General features: G+C 41.0%; 2 protein-coding genes across 5 annotated transcripts in view; one reads left to right on the top strand and one right to left on the bottom strand.

The window, feature by feature from the left end:
* Window positions 1-17,431, top strand: part of prpf31 (PRP31 pre-mRNA processing factor 31 homolog (yeast)) — a 342,441-nt gene that overhangs the window by 48,896 nt on the left and 276,114 nt on the right. The gene's annotated exons all lie outside the window — the stretch shown is intronic.
* Window positions 1-17,431, bottom strand: part of LOC133659766 (CCR4-NOT transcription complex subunit 3-like) — a 41,490-nt gene that overhangs the window by 4,603 nt on the left and 19,456 nt on the right. For 2 of the 3 annotated variants that reach the window (XM_062062476.1, XM_062062477.1), the window contains exons 8-15: window positions 16,928-17,147; window positions 16,732-16,859; window positions 12,973-13,029; window positions 9,871-10,783; window positions 9,695-9,800; window positions 9,492-9,633; window positions 9,200-9,299; window positions 1-122 (exon numbers count right to left, since the gene is read on the bottom strand). The exon at window positions 1-122 is cut by the window's left edge and continues 74 nt beyond it. In XM_062062476.1, coding sequence (XP_061918460.1) covers window positions 1-122; window positions 9,200-9,299; window positions 9,492-9,633; window positions 9,695-9,800; window positions 9,871-10,783; window positions 12,973-13,029; window positions 16,732-16,859; window positions 16,928-17,147 — 1,788 coding nt within the window. The remainder of the gene's footprint in view (window positions 123-9,199; window positions 9,300-9,491; window positions 9,634-9,694; window positions 9,801-9,870; window positions 10,784-12,972; window positions 13,030-16,731; window positions 16,860-16,927; window positions 17,148-17,431) is intronic. The other variant, XM_062062478.1, reaches the window with a different exon arrangement.

Raw genomic sequence — 17,431 nt, 5'->3', positions numbered from 1 at the left:
GTCTTTGGGGAGGGGGGTGGGGCCCAGCGGGCAGACGCCCAACGAGGGCGGGATGTTGACCTCCGACACGGACGGCTGCGGGGCGGCGGGGGTGCCGGGCGCCGCCGACGACGAGAAGATGTCTGCGGAGAGACCAGAAACTGTCATTTCACTAGGTGGAGGGGTGGAGTACATGGTGGCTGTCTACCAGTGCTGGACGTAGAGACCTAGTTCAGCTCTGGTAGTTAGGGTAGCTATCAAATATTTCATATCAACTTGGATTGACGGATATATGAGCACTTCTATAAAAGCATGGTTGGTGGCAGTAGCGAGCTACATGTAGCTAAGCTACGTAGCTCAACTACAACGCATACCTACTCAGTGGCCTAGTGGTTAGAGTTTCCGCCCTGAGATAGGTAGGTCGTGAGTTCAAACCCCGGCCGAGTCATACCATAGACCAGGGGTCACCAACCTTTTTGAAAGCAAGAGCTACTTCTTGGGTAGTGATTAATGCGAAGGGCTACCAGTTTGATACACACTTAAATAAATTGCCAGAAATAGTCAATTTGTTCAATTTACCTTTAACTCTGTGTTATTATTAATAATTAATGATATTTACACTTAATTGAAGGGTTTAAAAGAGAAGAAAACACGAAAAAAATGACAATTAAATTTTGAAACATAGTTTATCTTCAATTTCGACTCTTTAAAATTCTAAATTCAACCGAAAAAAAGAAGACAAAAACTAGCTAATTCGAATCTTTTTGAAAAAATTTAAAAAATAATTTATGGAACATCATTAGTAATTTTTCCTGTTTAAGATTAATTTTAGAATTTGGATGACATGTTTTAAATAGGTTAAAATCCAATCTGCACTTTGTTAGAATATATAACAAATTGGACCAAGCTATATTTCTAACAAAGACAAATCGTTATTTCTTCTAGATTTTCCAGAACAAAAATTTTAAAAGAAATTCAAAAGACTTTGAAATAAGATTTAAATTTGATTCTACAGATTTTCTAGATTTGCCAGAATAATTTTTTTGCATTTTAATCATAAGTTTGAAGAAATATTTCACAAATATTCTTCGTCGAAAAAACAGAAGCTAAAATGAAGAATTAAATTAAAATGTATTTATTATTCTTTACAATAAAAAAAAAAAATTGTACTTGAACATTGATTTAAATTGTCAGGAAAGAAGAGGAAGGAATTTAAAAGGTAAAAAGGTATATGTGTTTATAAATCCTAAAATCATTTTTAAGGTTGTATTTTTTCTCTAAAATTGTCTTTCTGAAAGTTATAAGAAGCAAAGTAAAAAAAATAATGAATTTATTTAAACAAGTGAAGACCAAGTCTTTAAAATATTTTCTTGGATTTTCAAATTCTATTTGAGTTTTGTCTCTCTTAGAATTAAAAATATCGAGCAAAGCGAGACCAGCTTGCTAGTAAATAAATAAAATTTAAAAAATAGAGGCAGCTCACTGGTAAGTGCTGCTATTTGAGCTATTTTTAGAACAGGCCAGCGGGCTACTCATCTGGTCCTTACGGGCTACCTGGTGCCTGCGGGCACCGCGTTGGTGACCCCTGCCATAGACTATAAAAATGGGAGCCATTACCTCCCTGCTTGGCACTCGGCATCAAGGGTTGGAATTGGGGGTTAAATCACCCAAAATTATTCCCGGGCGCGGCCACCGCTGCTGCTCACTGCTCACCTCACCTCTCAGGGGTGATCAAATGCAGAGAATAATTCCGCCAACCATGTGACAACCATGGGTACTTTAACTTTAACTTAATATTACTATGTGGGTTGTTCTCCCAGGATGCAGACGGAAACTCCGGGGGGCAAAGTGCAGGTAAGGAAAATGATTTATTCCTCATAAATCACACGGGGTACAAACAAAAGATAAATGGGTTATACTTGTATAGCGCTTTTCTACCTTCAAGGTACTCAAAAGCGCTTTGACACTATTTCCACATTCACACACTGATGGCGGGAGCTGCCATGCAAGGCCCTAACCACCACCAATCAGGAGCAAGGGTGAAGTGTCTTGCTCAAGGACACAACGGACGTGACGAAGTTGGTAGAAGGTGGACCAGCAACCCTCAGGTTGCTGGCACGGCCACTCTCTCCACCGTGCCATGCCGTCCCTAAAACTTACGCAAAACTTAGCACAGGAATCAAAAAGGTAATAAAAAGGTAAGGAGATGGCAAACAGCCGCTGCCTGACCAGGGCTCAGAAAAACTGCAGAGACTCCTCCCACCCCCACCAAGGACTATTTTCACTGCTGGACTCTAGAAAGAGGTTCCGCAGCCTCCGTTGCAGAACCTCCAGGTTCTGTAACAGCTTCTTCCCTCGGGCTGTGAGACTCTTGAACGCATCATAATAATCCCCTCAATTCCCCCCCAAAAATGGATTAAGTGGCTGGAATATAAAGACAATATAACATACATCCATAAACGTGGATGCCTATGCAAAAAGTGCAATATATTTATCTGTACAGTAATCTACTTATTTATATCTGCACCGTATTGCTCTTTTATCCTACACTACCATGAGCTAATGCAACCTTCTTATCTGTACTGTAAAGTTCACATTTGAATGTGTAAGTCTAAGGTATACCAAGGTAACTGTTGCATGAAGCCAGACTGTGTGGCCAACAGCGGGAATAAGTAGCTCTCTGATTAGTGCCTGGGAGCAGGTGAGCGTCCCCAACACTAATCAGAGGCAGGTGAAAACAATCAGTACCCATGGCAACTAAAACAAAACCCCAGGGGTGCTCAAAACAGGAAGTGAGGGCAATGGAAAACTAAACAAACATGATCCGGGCAGCGGATCATGACAGTACTTATCTCTACTGTAAAGTTCACATTTAAGGAAGTCTAAGCAACGTAGCTGAACTACATTTTCCGCTAGCTTGGCAGCTACTTTAACGCGTCGCTTCTCCTGCATCTTAGCTATTTTTAGAGCCATGCAGCTTGGTAGTTCACATCAAAGCTACAAAGAGAGAACATGAGAAATAAATACAATGACCTGGATGAATGAGCACATCCATACAAATGTTTATTGAAATGTGCTATTGCAATAAAAGTGGATTGGATTGGCTGTAACCCATTTTACACAACAACACCTCTATATTCATGAGGGATGTGTCCGTATCAAAATCTCACCCTACCATATTATCACGGTATTAAAGCCACCGTGCGATATTATTGAGTTATATGTCCCAAAATAAAAGTCCTAGTGTGTAAAATGAAGTGGCAGCCATGTTTAGGATAAACACGCTTACTGTAATTGAAGACCAACATAATGCTAATCATATTTATTACTACAAACATGAATTTCTAATAGTGCAGGAACAGTGCACCGGGAAAGTATTCACTTGTCATTATAGCAGGGGTGTCAAACGTACGGCCCGGGGGCCGGGTCAGGCCCGTCAACAGGTTTTATCCGGCCCGCGGGATTGAGTTTGCCAAGTATAAAAATTAACCTGAAATCTTTTAATGAAAGCAACAACTGTTCTGAATGTGTCCACTGGATGTCGCACTGGATTGATGCTACATGGGTAAAAAGGGAATAAGCGGTAGAAAATGGATGGATGGATGTGTACAAAATAAACCACATGTTAGTACATCAGTCGAGAAAAATGATCAAACTACAAAAATAACATTCTGTAATTTGATTTTGATATAATTTATAATCTTGATGGATTGAAAATAAACACTAATGAGTTGACCGATGAACATTATCACATAATTCATTTAGAAAATATAAATAACGACAAATAAAGCATACATATTATTAACCACAACAGGTAATTGTAAAAAAAAACAAAAAACATTATGATTTGTACAAATTCAGAATGTGCTTGTTCTATTTTTAAACAAAGAAAACAATCTGAAATTGTCTTTATTTATAAGTTATCGTGCTGTGATTTTTCTCCATGTGGCCCCCCATCTAAAATGAGTTTGACACCTGTGCATTATAGGGCATTGTGTCTTAGTATTTGCGGACAAAAATGAAATTATTCCATTTTGGAAAACGACTGGAACATAGGCCTGGACAATATGGCAGAAAAAATTATCACGATTTATTTTTTCATACCATCTGACCTTAATATCACTTTTTTAAAATGATTAAAGCGGATTGTCCAGTGCAGGATTATACCGAGTAGCGTTGCTTTGTAACCTCTAATAGACATTGTCGCCATGCTTGATGGGAGGAAATATGCTTACAGCTGATCACCGTGATCCAACTCTAATTCATGGCCATACTAGTAAGCTAGCAACATAGATTACTGTTTGAGTCACACTCGACTAACTACGCTAGAGCACGCTCGGACACAGCCCAGACCTACTGTCACTTACCAAATGTGGAACAAGTCCCTCGCTAGGAATACTTTCATTTATCCAGTTTCAAGCAAATCTAAAAAAGACAACAGTTGCGTGCCTATGAAGTGACAAAGTACACATGCAGTGTAACAACGATGTAGTCATGTTTACTTTGTCTTTCAACTTTGACTTTATGAGAAGCAGTGTCCTCACAGTGGACATGTTTTGTATCCATTTGGAACATGCTGTTTCTGAGAAAAGGTAACAATAGAAGTAAATACCTCACTAGTTGATGTTCAAATATATTTTCTGGGTGACAGTTTGTCCAGGGTGTACACTGCCTTCCGTCTTACAATTCCATCATGCTGTGTTGAACTGAAGTGTGTTGTCATGGCAGCGGCGACATGAAAGAAGAAGATTGTCTTTGAACAATCTCCTCTTCTTCTTCGCTATCACTGAGACTAGCTTTAATGCTGCAGGCATGCCTGCCACTGCCCTCTGCAGCCCACATCCTGTAATTACACTTCACTACACAATAGGACCATCACTACCATTCATAAGTAGGTAGAGAAGGTTCAAATGCAGAAATATGAATTCCATTAACTTGTACAACCTGTAAAGTACAGAACATCAGAAACATTTATTCAGGTAGAAAAAAATCTGACAATATTGACAGTCAAAGCGTGATCGTAACAATCCACATTTTGTGTTATTAATGTGTGAAACTGCTTTCTAAACACGGAAGTGTAACTCCTCTCCTCTAAATGCAAGTGCTCTTAAAGCAAGAATACAAATTGTGTAGTCCTACAAACTACAAACTCTGGCAAGACACCAACGCACTGCAGGTCATTTTTTAAATTATCTTTAAAAAACTGGATATTTCATTTTTGAGTTAAGCTGTTTCAAAAAGCATAATGTTTAAAAACATGTCATTAAATCAAATTAATTGTCCAGTTATGTTATTAAAAATTATCTGTCTAGAGTACACTTATTAATGACAAAAAATAATATTTTTTTGCAAATAATTTTGAGTTAACTATGAAGAAAATGCAATTAATTGATAAATTTTTTTTTAATCGCGATTACATTTTTTAATCGTTTGACAGCCTTAATATTTACACATCTATACATACTGTATATTTACACATCTGTATTTTATACACCTATGTTATACATCTATATTTTCACATCTTTATTTCAACAATATTTATACACATGTATAATATACACTTCCATATTTACACACATCTATTTTATACATCACTATTTACACATCTATGTTTACTAGGGGTGTAATGGTACGTGTATTTGTATCGAACCCTTTCGGTACGGGGGTTCCGGTTCGGTTCGAAGGTGTACCAGCGAGTTTCCACACGGACATATTAAGTACGTTGTGTAAACAATGCACACTGAGGCACAACACACGGCATGCTAGGAGCGACCGGGCTAGGCCAACATGTAAAAGCCAGAGCTGAAAGACCCTCCTGCCTGGTTAAGATCTCCCGTTTGGGAACACTTTGGCTGCGCGGTGCGATACAACAATGGAGGACGGAGGTTTGCCGACATTGTTCAGCAGCGGTTAAGGCATGCTTCTGCCAACACGTCAAACATGCTAACCTATTTGAAGCGGCACCACCCCCAAGTGAACATCGCTTCAACAAAGATAAAGACGAGCAAAAAGTTCCCACCTCTTACTGCCAAGTTAGCCAGGCTGGGAGGGGGGGAAGAAAAGTTAATCTGAGGCTGAGTTGACTTGAAACTGTTTAATATTGCACTTTTTATATGTAGAAGAAAAGTTTTGTCATTTTATTTAATCTGAGCAACAATTTGAGGCAGTTTAATGTTGATTAACGTGGACCCGACTTAAACAAGTTGAAAAACTTTTTGGGGTGTTACCATTTAGTGGTCAATTGTACGGAATATGTACTGTACTGTGCAATCTACTAATAAAAGTCTCAATCAATCAATCAAAAAAAGCACTTTAAATGTAGAAAAGTTTTGTTAAGAAACCATTCTGAGCCTTATCTTATTTAGTTGTTATTTTATATATGTTGACCACATTAACTCTGGCAATGGACCCTGTGTGTATATTAGGGCTGTGAATCTTTGGGTGTCCCACGATTCGATTCAATATCGATTCTTGGGGTCACGATTCGATTCAAAATCGATTTTTTTTTTCAATTCAACACGATTCTCGATTCAAAAAGGATATTTTCCCGATTCAAAAGGATTGTCTATTCATTCAATACATAGATTTCAGCAGGATCTACCCCAGTCTGCTGACATGCAAGCAGAGTAGTATATTTTTGTAAAAAGCTTTTATAATTGTAAAGGACAATGTTTTATCAACTGATTGTAATAATGTAAATTTGTTTTAACTATTGAATGAACCAAAAATATGACTTATTTTATCTTTGTGAAAATATTGGACACAGTGTGTTGTCAAGCTTATGAGATGTGATGCAAGTGTAAGCCACTGTGACACTATTGTTCTTTTTTTTATAAATGTCTAATGATAATGTCAATGAGGGATTTTTAATCACTGCTATGTTGAAATTGTAACTAATATTGATACTGTTGTTGATAATATTCATTTTTGTTTCACTACTTTTGGTTTGTTCTGTGTGGTGTTTGTGTCTCCTCTCAATTGCTCTGTTTATTGCAGTTCTGAGTGATGCTGGGTCGGGTTTGCTTTTGGAATCAGATGGCATTGTTGTGGTGTTGCTGTGTATTGTATTGTTGGATTGATTAATTTAAAAAAATAAAATAAATAAAAATACAATTAAAATAAATAAATAAAATAAAATTTAAAAAAATCGATTTTTAAAAAATGAGAATCGATTCTGAATGGCACAACGTGAGAATCGCGATTCAAATTCGAATCGATTTTTTCCCACACCCCTAGTGTATATGTATGTTATGCCATTGTTTACAAATTTGGTGAATAAATAACCCAAAAATTTATATTTTGTTGTTTTCTTACTGTACCGAAAATGAACCGAACCGTGACCTCGAAAACCGAGGTACGTACCGAACCGAAATTTTTGTGTACCGTTACACCCCTAATGTTTACACACATCTATGTTTAAATGATAAATGATAATTGGGTTATACTTGTATAGCGCTTTTCTACCTTCAAGGTACTCAAAGCGCTTTGACAGTATTTCCACATTCACACACACATTCACACACTGATGGCGAGAGCTGCCATGCAAGGCGCTAACCAGCACCCATCAGGGGCAAAGGGTGAAGTGTCTTGCCCAAGGACACAACAGACGTGACTAGGATGGCAGAAGGCGGGGATTGAACCCCAGTAACCAGCAACCCTCCGATTGCTGGCACGGCCACTCTACCAACTTCGCCACGCTGTCCCACACATTAACGTTCACGCGCACCTACGACTACGCGCACCTCCAATTTTATCGCCATACACCTTAGAGTCATAGCTTGGTACATGCTAACAGTTACCCACCTCAATGCTTTTGTAGCGATGATCGGGGTGAAAATAGTCTTCAGATGAAGCGGTCATATATAATATATAAAGCTGTCACTCTGTATGACTACAGCCGATTCGAAATGATGTCAATTCTGAACGCCCCATATACAAGTGAATGAAGCCATACATGTCACACTAAGGGTGACCGTATAAAGAACGCCAACACTGTCATAAATATGTGCCATATTGTGAAACCACACTAAACAACAATGACTAACACATTTCGGGAGAATATTTGCACCACAACACAACATAAACGCAACAGAACCAATACCCAGAATTCCCTGCAGTACCAACTCTTCCGGGACGCTACACTATTTTATTTGGTACATGGTGTAATGATAAGTGTGACCAGTAGATGGCAGTCAAACATGAGATAAGTCTCAAGTAAACAACACCAACATTTTAAATGTCCCATTGAAAATATACAACATTACACACGCCGCTCAAAAATCAATCAAAATGTTTTAGTAGTAAATGTTTTAGTGTCATTTCTAATGTAAAGTAGTGTAAAGTTCTTACTTATATCTGTCAGTAAACTCGCCATGAAAGCGCTAAAACATACCGGCGTAGTGAGTTTCCATTATTCACCCAAGGAACTTTAGTTATTACAGAGTTCCGGTCGGACGGTTTTTCACGGGACACATTTCCGGCGGGGTTGTTTCCGGATGAGGAGATGTTGCTCCGTTATTGATTGAAGTAAAGTCTGAATGTCATTAAAACAGTTAGCTCCATCTTTTGACACTTTTTCCACTCCCGTCCTTGCACGCTACACCGCTACAACAAAGATGACGGGGAGAAGACGCTGTCGAAGGTGAGCCACGTAAATAAGACCGCCCACAAAACGGCGTATCCTGAAGCAACTGTCAGAAAGCGTCTTGAAGATGATGTGTACAACATCTACGCAACATTTTGACCAAAGAACCACCATTACATGTTATGTAGACCACAAGGAAGTCTTTTACATTTACAAAAAATAAATAAATTACTCCTTTGATGCGCCTTATAGTCAGGTGCGCCCAATATATGAAAAAAGATCCAAAATAGACCGTTCGTTGGCAGTGCGCCTTATAACCCGGTGCGCCCTATGGTCCGGAAAATACGGTATATAAACAAATCCATACACCGGCCGGTGGGGCAGCGATTCAGCCCTGGAACCCACTGTCCACCGAGAACCAGCTGATCACTTCACTCCCAGGTCTGGCCGCCCCCCCCCAGGGACAACCCCTGACAAGACCGCACCCAGACGATAGCACGACACCGGGCGCGAAGGACGGTGCGGCAGAGCGCGAGGGCAGCTCCGGGCCAACACCCGACAAGCCAACCAACACGAAAACAAAGGAGAACGAAGCACAACATGAAGAGAGTTTTGAGGGTGAAGCAGTGTTCCCACCTCGCTCTGTTAGGTGCAGGTTGGGAATCTCTCCATCCAGGCCTGAGCCCAGCGCCGCCCGCTCTGCCATTGCCTTCAAGGAAATGAGGGGTTCTGGAGCCTGGAGAGGGAACAGGAGAGCAGAGGTGAGAAGCTTTGTTACTGACTTTTGATGCGTGATGACAACCATAGAAGTAGGGTTGCGTGATTAATCACTAAAAGATTGTGATCTCCAATCACACACACGGCCGATTCTCCACCGTAGCAGCGTCTCTGCCTCAACAAAACGGTAAACCGTGGAAAGAATTTCTACCTTGAGGCAGTCTGAGGCCTGCGTGTAGGAGTGGGGCCCGTTGAGGAGGTTCCCCCCGCCAGGCGTGCTGTCGGAGAAGGAAGGTGACGGGGAGCTGGGGGGTAAAGTGATGGAGCTGATTAAAGTGGGGCCGTTGTCTAACCTGCATGGGAAGAAAGCGCATGTTTTCCCCTGGTTGGAAGCGCAGAGAAGGACAAACTTACGGCTGACTGGTGGAGGAGCTGAGAGACGAGGGCTGGCTGCTCTGAGACTGGCTTGGCGTGCTGAGAGCTGATTCTGCGGAGCTTTCCGCCACCACAGCGCTGTAACCTGAGGGTTGAAGTGCAACATTCGGACACAAGACTTCCATGACAGTCACTAAGCAGAAAGGTTGACATACTTGTGCTTCCATTTTGCTTGAGTCCACTAGGAGGTCTGGGAGGCGCGGCGCTCACGCCTCCGACCATCCCGACACCGCCTCCCATCAGACCGACCACGCTGGAGGAAGCGCAGACGGAACTCTGGGGCCCCTGAGAGGTGGCGGGGGAAGCATTTTGTCCGGAAACCAAACTCAGAATACTCCCGCTCAGCGAGCCGTGGGCCGGGCTGGAGCCCAGCAGGCCGAGTCCTGTCGCCGCCCCGTTGCTGGTGACTCCACTGGAGCCGGACGAGCTGACGGAGGCGCTGCTCTCTGCTGAAAGGCTGCACGGCGTGCTGCTGCTCATACCCAAGCCGCTCGATGCCGCCGCTTGTGCGTAAGGGGTGGCCGTGGACCCCGAAATGAGCCCCGCCATGGAGCTCAGTGTAGTGGTGTGGCCGCCCAGTCCTAAACCCGCCTGGTTGGCACTGCTGCTCCCCGTGAGGCCGCCTTTGCCTAAGCTCAAGCATAGCCCGAGTCCCAAACTGCTGGACGCAGACGTGGGTTGAGACAGTGAATTGGCAGCTGAAGAAATGGGCGTGGTGGGCGCGGGCAGAGACGGGGCGCTGGGTGCCGGGAGTAACAGGTTGCTGGGCGGACTGGGGGCGCTGTTTGAGGGTGCTGAGGGTTTGCAGAGGGGGGGTTGCTGCTGCTGCGAGTGGTTCTGTGGCAGAGCTTGGTGCTGCTGCACTTGCTGCTGCGCTGCGGGCGGATGCTGATGCTGCTGCACGGCACTGCTGAAGCTCCCGATTAGGCCACTGCTCGCCGGCACCACAGGCACGCCTCCCACCACGCTCGCCATGGACACCAGCGATGAGGAGGAGGAGGAGGAGCCGGAGGTGGAGGAAGATGAGAAAGAGGAGAGCAGGGAGGGGGGGCCGTTTTTAACAGGCGACTAGAAAGAAAGAGACAGCAGATATCAGCATGTGAGAAACAACAAGGCAGCAGTAAACAAGGCACAGTGGAACCTCCATTTACCAACTAATTGGTTCTGGAACATGATAGGTAAACCAACAAGTTTGTATAGTGAAGCCAAGTTCCCCCCAATGTTAACATGAATAATTGGTTCTAGCCTCCACAAAAGTCCCTATTTTAGTTAAAAAAACTGCACACTTTGAAGACACTATAATTAGGGGTGTCAAAAGAAATCGATATTCGAATGAATCGCGTAAAGATTGTTAATAGATTCATTTTTTTTAATCAAAAATCTTTTTTTAAATTTTCGTTATCAGTCCTGTCCAGCCACTCAAACAAATCATATAGTAGATGTAGATGATCTATATCTGCTGTACACATTTACTTGAGAAAAGAGAAATGCTGGCTACTTCTCTTGTTGCCTTATTTGTATTTGACTTTACGGGAAGCATTTTATTCAAGAAAAACACTTTTCTTTCAAGTAATAAAGAAATTGCTCAGAGTTGTGTATCTATGTTATGGAGGAATGTAGTTAATCATAAAACTGGCACCCAACGTTATTAAAGTATAGATTTTGAATCAAGCATCGTTTTGATTCGAAAATCGATTCTGAATTGAATCGTTACCCAAAAACTCGAATCTAATCGTGCACGTCAGAAGTGCCGCTCACCGTCGAGGCTCTTCGAAAGGGCCGTGCCCATGTGTACAGGAAGTGATGTCATCACAATGTCAGCCACTGCTAGCTTCAAGCGGCATGCAAAACAAATGAATGAATGCATTGTTTGCACACAAGAGGCAATATTGCGCAATGTAAACGTTCGTAAAGGTCCCAAATAGAGGCGATTGTAAATTGAGATTTCACTGTAGTAGTAAACAAGGTAATAATTAATAAGGTAATAATAAACAAGGTATCAATCAATCAAAGTTTACTTATATAGCCCTAAATCACGAGTGTCTCAAAGGGCTGCACAAGCCACAACGACATCCTCGGCTCAGATCCTACATCAGAGCAAGAAAAAACTAAATCCAATGGGATGACAATGAGAAACTGAGGGGACCACAGATATGGGGACCCCCCGCTGGGCGACCGGTGCAATGGACGTGGAGTAATAATAGTGTGAGAGTCCAGTCCATAGTGGGGCCAGAAAGAGAGGTAGTAGTAAACAATGTAATAACAAAGTACTCGTAAATAATGTAATAATAAACAAGGTAGTAATAAACATGGCAGTAATAGTAGTAATAAAGTAGGTAATAATAAACAGGGCAGTAGTAAACAAGGCAGTAGTTAACGAGGTAGTAAGTAGTACACAAGGTGGTCGCAAATAAGGTGGTCGTTAACAAGGTGGTCGTTAACAAGGTACTCTTAAATAAGGTAATAATAAACATGGCAGTAATAATAGTAACAAACTAGGTAATAATAAACAAGGCAGTAGTTAACGAGGTAGTAAGTAGTACACAAGGTGGTCGTACACAAGGTGGTCGTACACAAGGTGGTCGTACACAAGGTAATAACAAGGTACTCTTAAATAAGGTAACAATAAACATGGCAGTAATAATAGTAACAAACTAGGTAATAATAAACAAGGCAGTAGTTAACAAGGTAGTAAGTAGTACACAAGGTGGTCGTAAACAAGGTAGTCGTTAACAAGGTGGTCGTTAACAAGGTACTCTTAAATGAGGTAATAATAAACATGGCAGTAATAATAGTAACAAACTAGGTAATAATAAACAAGGCAGTAGCTAACGAGGTAGTAAGTAGTACACAAGGTGGTCGTAAACAAGGTAAAAACAAGGTACTCTTAAATAAGGTAATAATAAACATGGCAGTAATAATAGTAACAAACTAGGTAATAATAAACAAGGCAGTAGTTAATGAGGTAGTAAGTAGTACACACGGTGGTCGTTAACAAGGTAATAACAAGGAACTCTTAAATAAGGTAATAATAAACAAGGTAGTAATAAACATGGCAATAATAATAGTAACAAACTAGGTAATAATAAACAAGGCAGTAGTTAACGAGGTAGTAAGTAGTACACAAGGTGGTTGTGAACAAGGTGGTCGTACACAAGGTGGTCGTTAACAAGGTGGTAGTAAACATGTGAAGAAAGAGACCAGGTATGCAGAAGGTGACAGAAAGCAAGTTGCCACACAGGATAAAAAGATCTCACCTGGCTAACTTCACTGTCTGTCGACCGTCCCCTTTTCTTATCGTCCTCGGAGTTGTCCTACAGGAGACACAGGAGGAGGATTACCACACAAGTGGGCTTGTGGGAGGTTGGACTCAGAACACGTGCATCACACAAGTTCTTTCCTCCACTTTCTACTAAACTGCAGAGAGTAGCGGCTGTCTCGTGGTGTAATTGTTTGTGGCGCACCGCCACGACAATAAAAACATTTAAAGAAATGTAATATATTGTAAGAAAGGATATACTGTAAATTGTCTAATATTTGCACACTATTGGCTGTAATTAGTTTGCAAAACATCTCAAATATAATAATTTTTCTTTATGCTTTATTTTGAAAATCAAGCATCTGAATAGCCTGTGAGCATAAGCGCTACAGCTGAAAGACCCTGGAACGAAGTTGGCACTCTGCAAAACTAAGGGACTAAAAAATGTATTTCAAGTTTTGCAAATTGCACAATATAAGCCGCTAGCTATTTCCTACGCTCTGAACCCTGCGGCTTATCAAACGGTGCAGCTAATTTATTGGCTTTCTCTTCGCTGGCGGCCATAATGCAAATAGTTTTAATTAAACACAAGCGGAGACACAACAAATGGTGTGTTATTGTTGGTGCCATGACCCAAAGTTGTGGACGAGTTCGCTCACTGCATGGGTGGCGGGTTGAAAATGTACTTCCTGTCTTGAACCAGAGGTAAAACCACCCATAGCGTTTCTACGTGTATGAAATCTTCATTCATCATTCCAAGCAATGTTTGTACAACGTTAATATACCGTTGTGTTCAAAATAATAGCAGTCCCACATCACTAGCAAGATAAATCACTGTTTTTGTTAGAATTTCAACTTCTACACTGCAAGTAAGTTTCTAGAATGTTTAGTAAAGGTATAGAAAACCAACAGACCCAACAGGCATGACATGCATGCTGCTGATTCTGTGAAACTGAATCATTTACTGAAAGGGGCGTGTTCAAAGAAATAGCAATGCGTAGTTCAATTAGTGAGGTCATTGATTATGTGGAAAAAAAAGGTGTTAAACATGTGGCCCTTATTTAAGGATGAAGGCAACTGACGCTGCATATGCTGGCTGTGCATTTGTCCTTGGAAAACAGAGTAATGGTGGGTCATTGAAGACACTGTTCAGAAGAAGAGCGTTCTTGGATTAAGAATTTAATAAAAGAGGGGAAAACCTATAAAGAAGTGCAGAAAATTATAGGCTGTTCAGCTAAAATTATATCAAACGCTTTAAAATGGCAGCCAAAACCAAAAAGGCGAGAACGAAAAAGAAAAAGGACTATTGGAATGGATGGGAGAATAACCAAAATGGCAAAGGCTCAGCCAATGATCAGCTCCAGGAGGATGAAAGAAGATCTAAGATGGCCTGTGAGTACTGTAACAATCAGACCTGTGAGTACTGTAACAATCAGACCTGTGAGTAGTGTAACAATCAGACCTGTGAGTAGTGTAACAATCAGACCTGTGAGTACTATAACAATGAGACCTGTGAGTACTGTAACAATCAGACCTGTGAGTACTGTAACAATCAGACCTGTGATTACTGTAACAATCAGACCTGTGAGTACTGGAACAATCAGACCTGTGAGTACTGGAACAATCAGACCTGTGAGTAGTGTAACAATCAGACCTGTGAGTACTGTAACAATCAGACCTGTGAGTACTGTAACAATCAGACCTGTGAGTACTGTAACAATCAGACCTGTGAGTACTGTAACAATCAGACCTGTGAGTACTGGAACAATCAGACCTGGGAGTACTGGAACAATCCGACCTGTGAGTACTGTAACAATCAGACCACGTCTACGTGAAGCCAAGCTACCAGCAAGAAGCCCCCGCAAAGTCCCATTGTTAAAAACAAGACGTGTGCTGAAGGGGTTACAATTTGCCAAAGCACACATTGACTGGCCAAAAAAGAAATGGTGTAATATTTGGGGACTGATAAGAGTAAGATTGTTCTTTTTGGGTCTAAGGGCCACAGACAGTTTGTCAGGCGTCCTGCAAAAACTGAATTCAAGCCCCAGTACACAGTGAAGACAGTGGTGCGAGCATCATGATATGGGGATGTTTCTCGTACTATGATGTTGGTCCTATTTATCGCATACCAGGGATCATGGATCAGTTTGAGTACATCAGAATACTGGAAGAAGTCATGTTGCCATATGCCAGCGTTTCTCAAAGTGTGGGGCGCGCCCCACTGGTGGGGAATAGAGACATGACAGGTGGGGCGCGAGGAACAGGAGGAAATGTCACTTTAAATTTTTTTTTTTTTTTTATTATATTCTTAGATTTTTTTTTTTTACTATACTTTCATTTTCTATACACGCTGTAAATCACTTTGTGATTCTGTCTGTGAAATCCGCTATATAAATAAATGTAAATTACTTATTTTTCCTGTAGGCTTTAAATTTCTAGGTAGGAGCGAAAGTTTGACAGACACAGCAACAGTAACTAATGGGGGCGGGGCTAAGCGGAACAAACTTTCGCGCGGATGGGTAGCAGGCTAATCAATATCCACTCATCGGGCAGAGAGCTGTGTCCATTCTTCTCTCCTTTGCCACATCTTATCCGTGTGAGATAGGCTTTTCAGCTGTTGCTTCACTCAAAACGAAGTACAGGTCTCAGCTGAACGTCATTGAGCATGACTTAAGAGTGGCAGTGTCAAGCCTGCAACCCCGATTTGAAAAGCTGTGCAGTGCAAAACAGGCTCATTGCAGCCACTAATGCTGGAGTACTGTAAAACTCATGTTCACTTGCTCTGTCTTGCCAAATGCATAGCTCCTCCTTTTTTTTTTTGCAGAGATTGCAAAGTGTCACTTTTATTTTATTTATTATTAAACTTGATGCAAGTTATTTGATTTATTATTGAACTTGATGCAAGTTATAACACTTTTATTTGATTTATTATTGAACTTGATGCAGGTTATAACACTTTTATTTGATTTATTATTGAACTTGATGCAAGTTATAACACTTTTATTTGATTTATTATTGAACTTGATGCAAGTTATAACACTTTTTTTTATTTATTATTGAACTTGATGCAAGTTATAACACTTGTTTTATTTATTATTGAACTTGATGCAAGTTATTTTATTTATTATTGAACTTGATGCAAGTTATACCACAGCTGCACAGTTATTTTATTTATTATTGAACTTGATGTTATTTTATGTTATTGAGTTTGAATGTATACAACTTGATGTTACTTGATGTTCAATAAATTTGAAAATGTTAAGCTTGGCATTAGTGTTCTATTGGGGCGATGGGGGCAGGTGGGGCTTGAAAACTCCCCCTTGTCCAAAGTGGGGGATGACAAAAAAAGTTTGAGAACCACTGCCATATGCTGAAGAGGAAATTATATATTTTTTTGATTGTTTGTTTTTTTCCATAAAGAAATACAATCAGGTGTGCTTACGGACTGTATCCCTGTAGACTGTATTGATCTATATTGATATATAATGTATATATTGTGTTTCTATGTTGATTTAATAAAAAAAATTAAATATATATTCATATTATTTTTTTATTTTAAATTTCTTGTGCGGCCCGGTGGTTGGGCACCACTGGTCTAATGCATATTAGTACCTTGTTAAATAAAGGAAAATGAATGAATTGATAAAATATATTTGAAAAAATGCACAGGCCACCTTTTGAGGAAATAAGTTTTCTGTATGTACGGTAAACACGAGCAATGATCGACGTTGAAAAAGGCACAAAGGAAAGCACTCACTGCAGCGCACATGGCCGGCGATGGAGGTATGGGCGAGGAGGAGGTGGTTGAAGTGGGAGTGCTGCTGGAGTGGAGATACATTTCATCCTCCAAGTTGCCTTGGCCCGACGGAGAGGTGGCCACTAACGCTGCAGCGGGAACAAAGCACACCCTCCTTAAGCACTGCGCCTAAAATAAGAGCTGCGCTACAACTCACGTATTTCTTCCAGATCCAATTCTTCATACAGGAACTCGTTCTCTTCGAAGTCAGGGTCTTGAGAAGAGTCGATGTAGTACTCCACGTCGTCTTTGATCTTCTGAATGGCGTCCACCGGCACAGAGTCGTTGTCCAGCATGCGCAAAATTGTCTCCAACATGCGAATGTGGAACCGATGTCTCTCGATCAGCCGCTTGAGCTCGTCGATGCGATCTTGCTTCTGCGTGACGGAGAGGAGGATGAGTTTTCAAGTGCAAACATATGGAGCGCCATGCTTAAAAGGGGAACTGCACTTTTTTCGGAATTTTGCCTATCATTCACAATCCCTATGTAAGACAAGAACATATTTTTTGTTAGCAAATATCAGCTAACAATGGAGCCAATTGTAGTACTGCATTCCGCCTTTAAAATGCTGTAAAAAACATCCAAAAGCCTTTATCGTCGTTTTATTTACACACTAAGTATATATGCATTGTAGTAACATTCATAACATGTAATATTTAC

The sequence above is a fragment of the Entelurus aequoreus genome, linkage group LG11 (genome assembly GCF_033978785.1).
Source record: "Entelurus aequoreus isolate RoL-2023_Sb linkage group LG11, RoL_Eaeq_v1.1, whole genome shotgun sequence".
In the NCBI taxonomy this organism is placed as follows: Eukaryota; Metazoa; Chordata; class Actinopteri; order Syngnathiformes; family Syngnathidae; genus Entelurus; species Entelurus aequoreus.
Note: the sequence above shows the minus strand (reverse complement) of the source record. Positions and strands in the feature narration are given on the sequence as shown.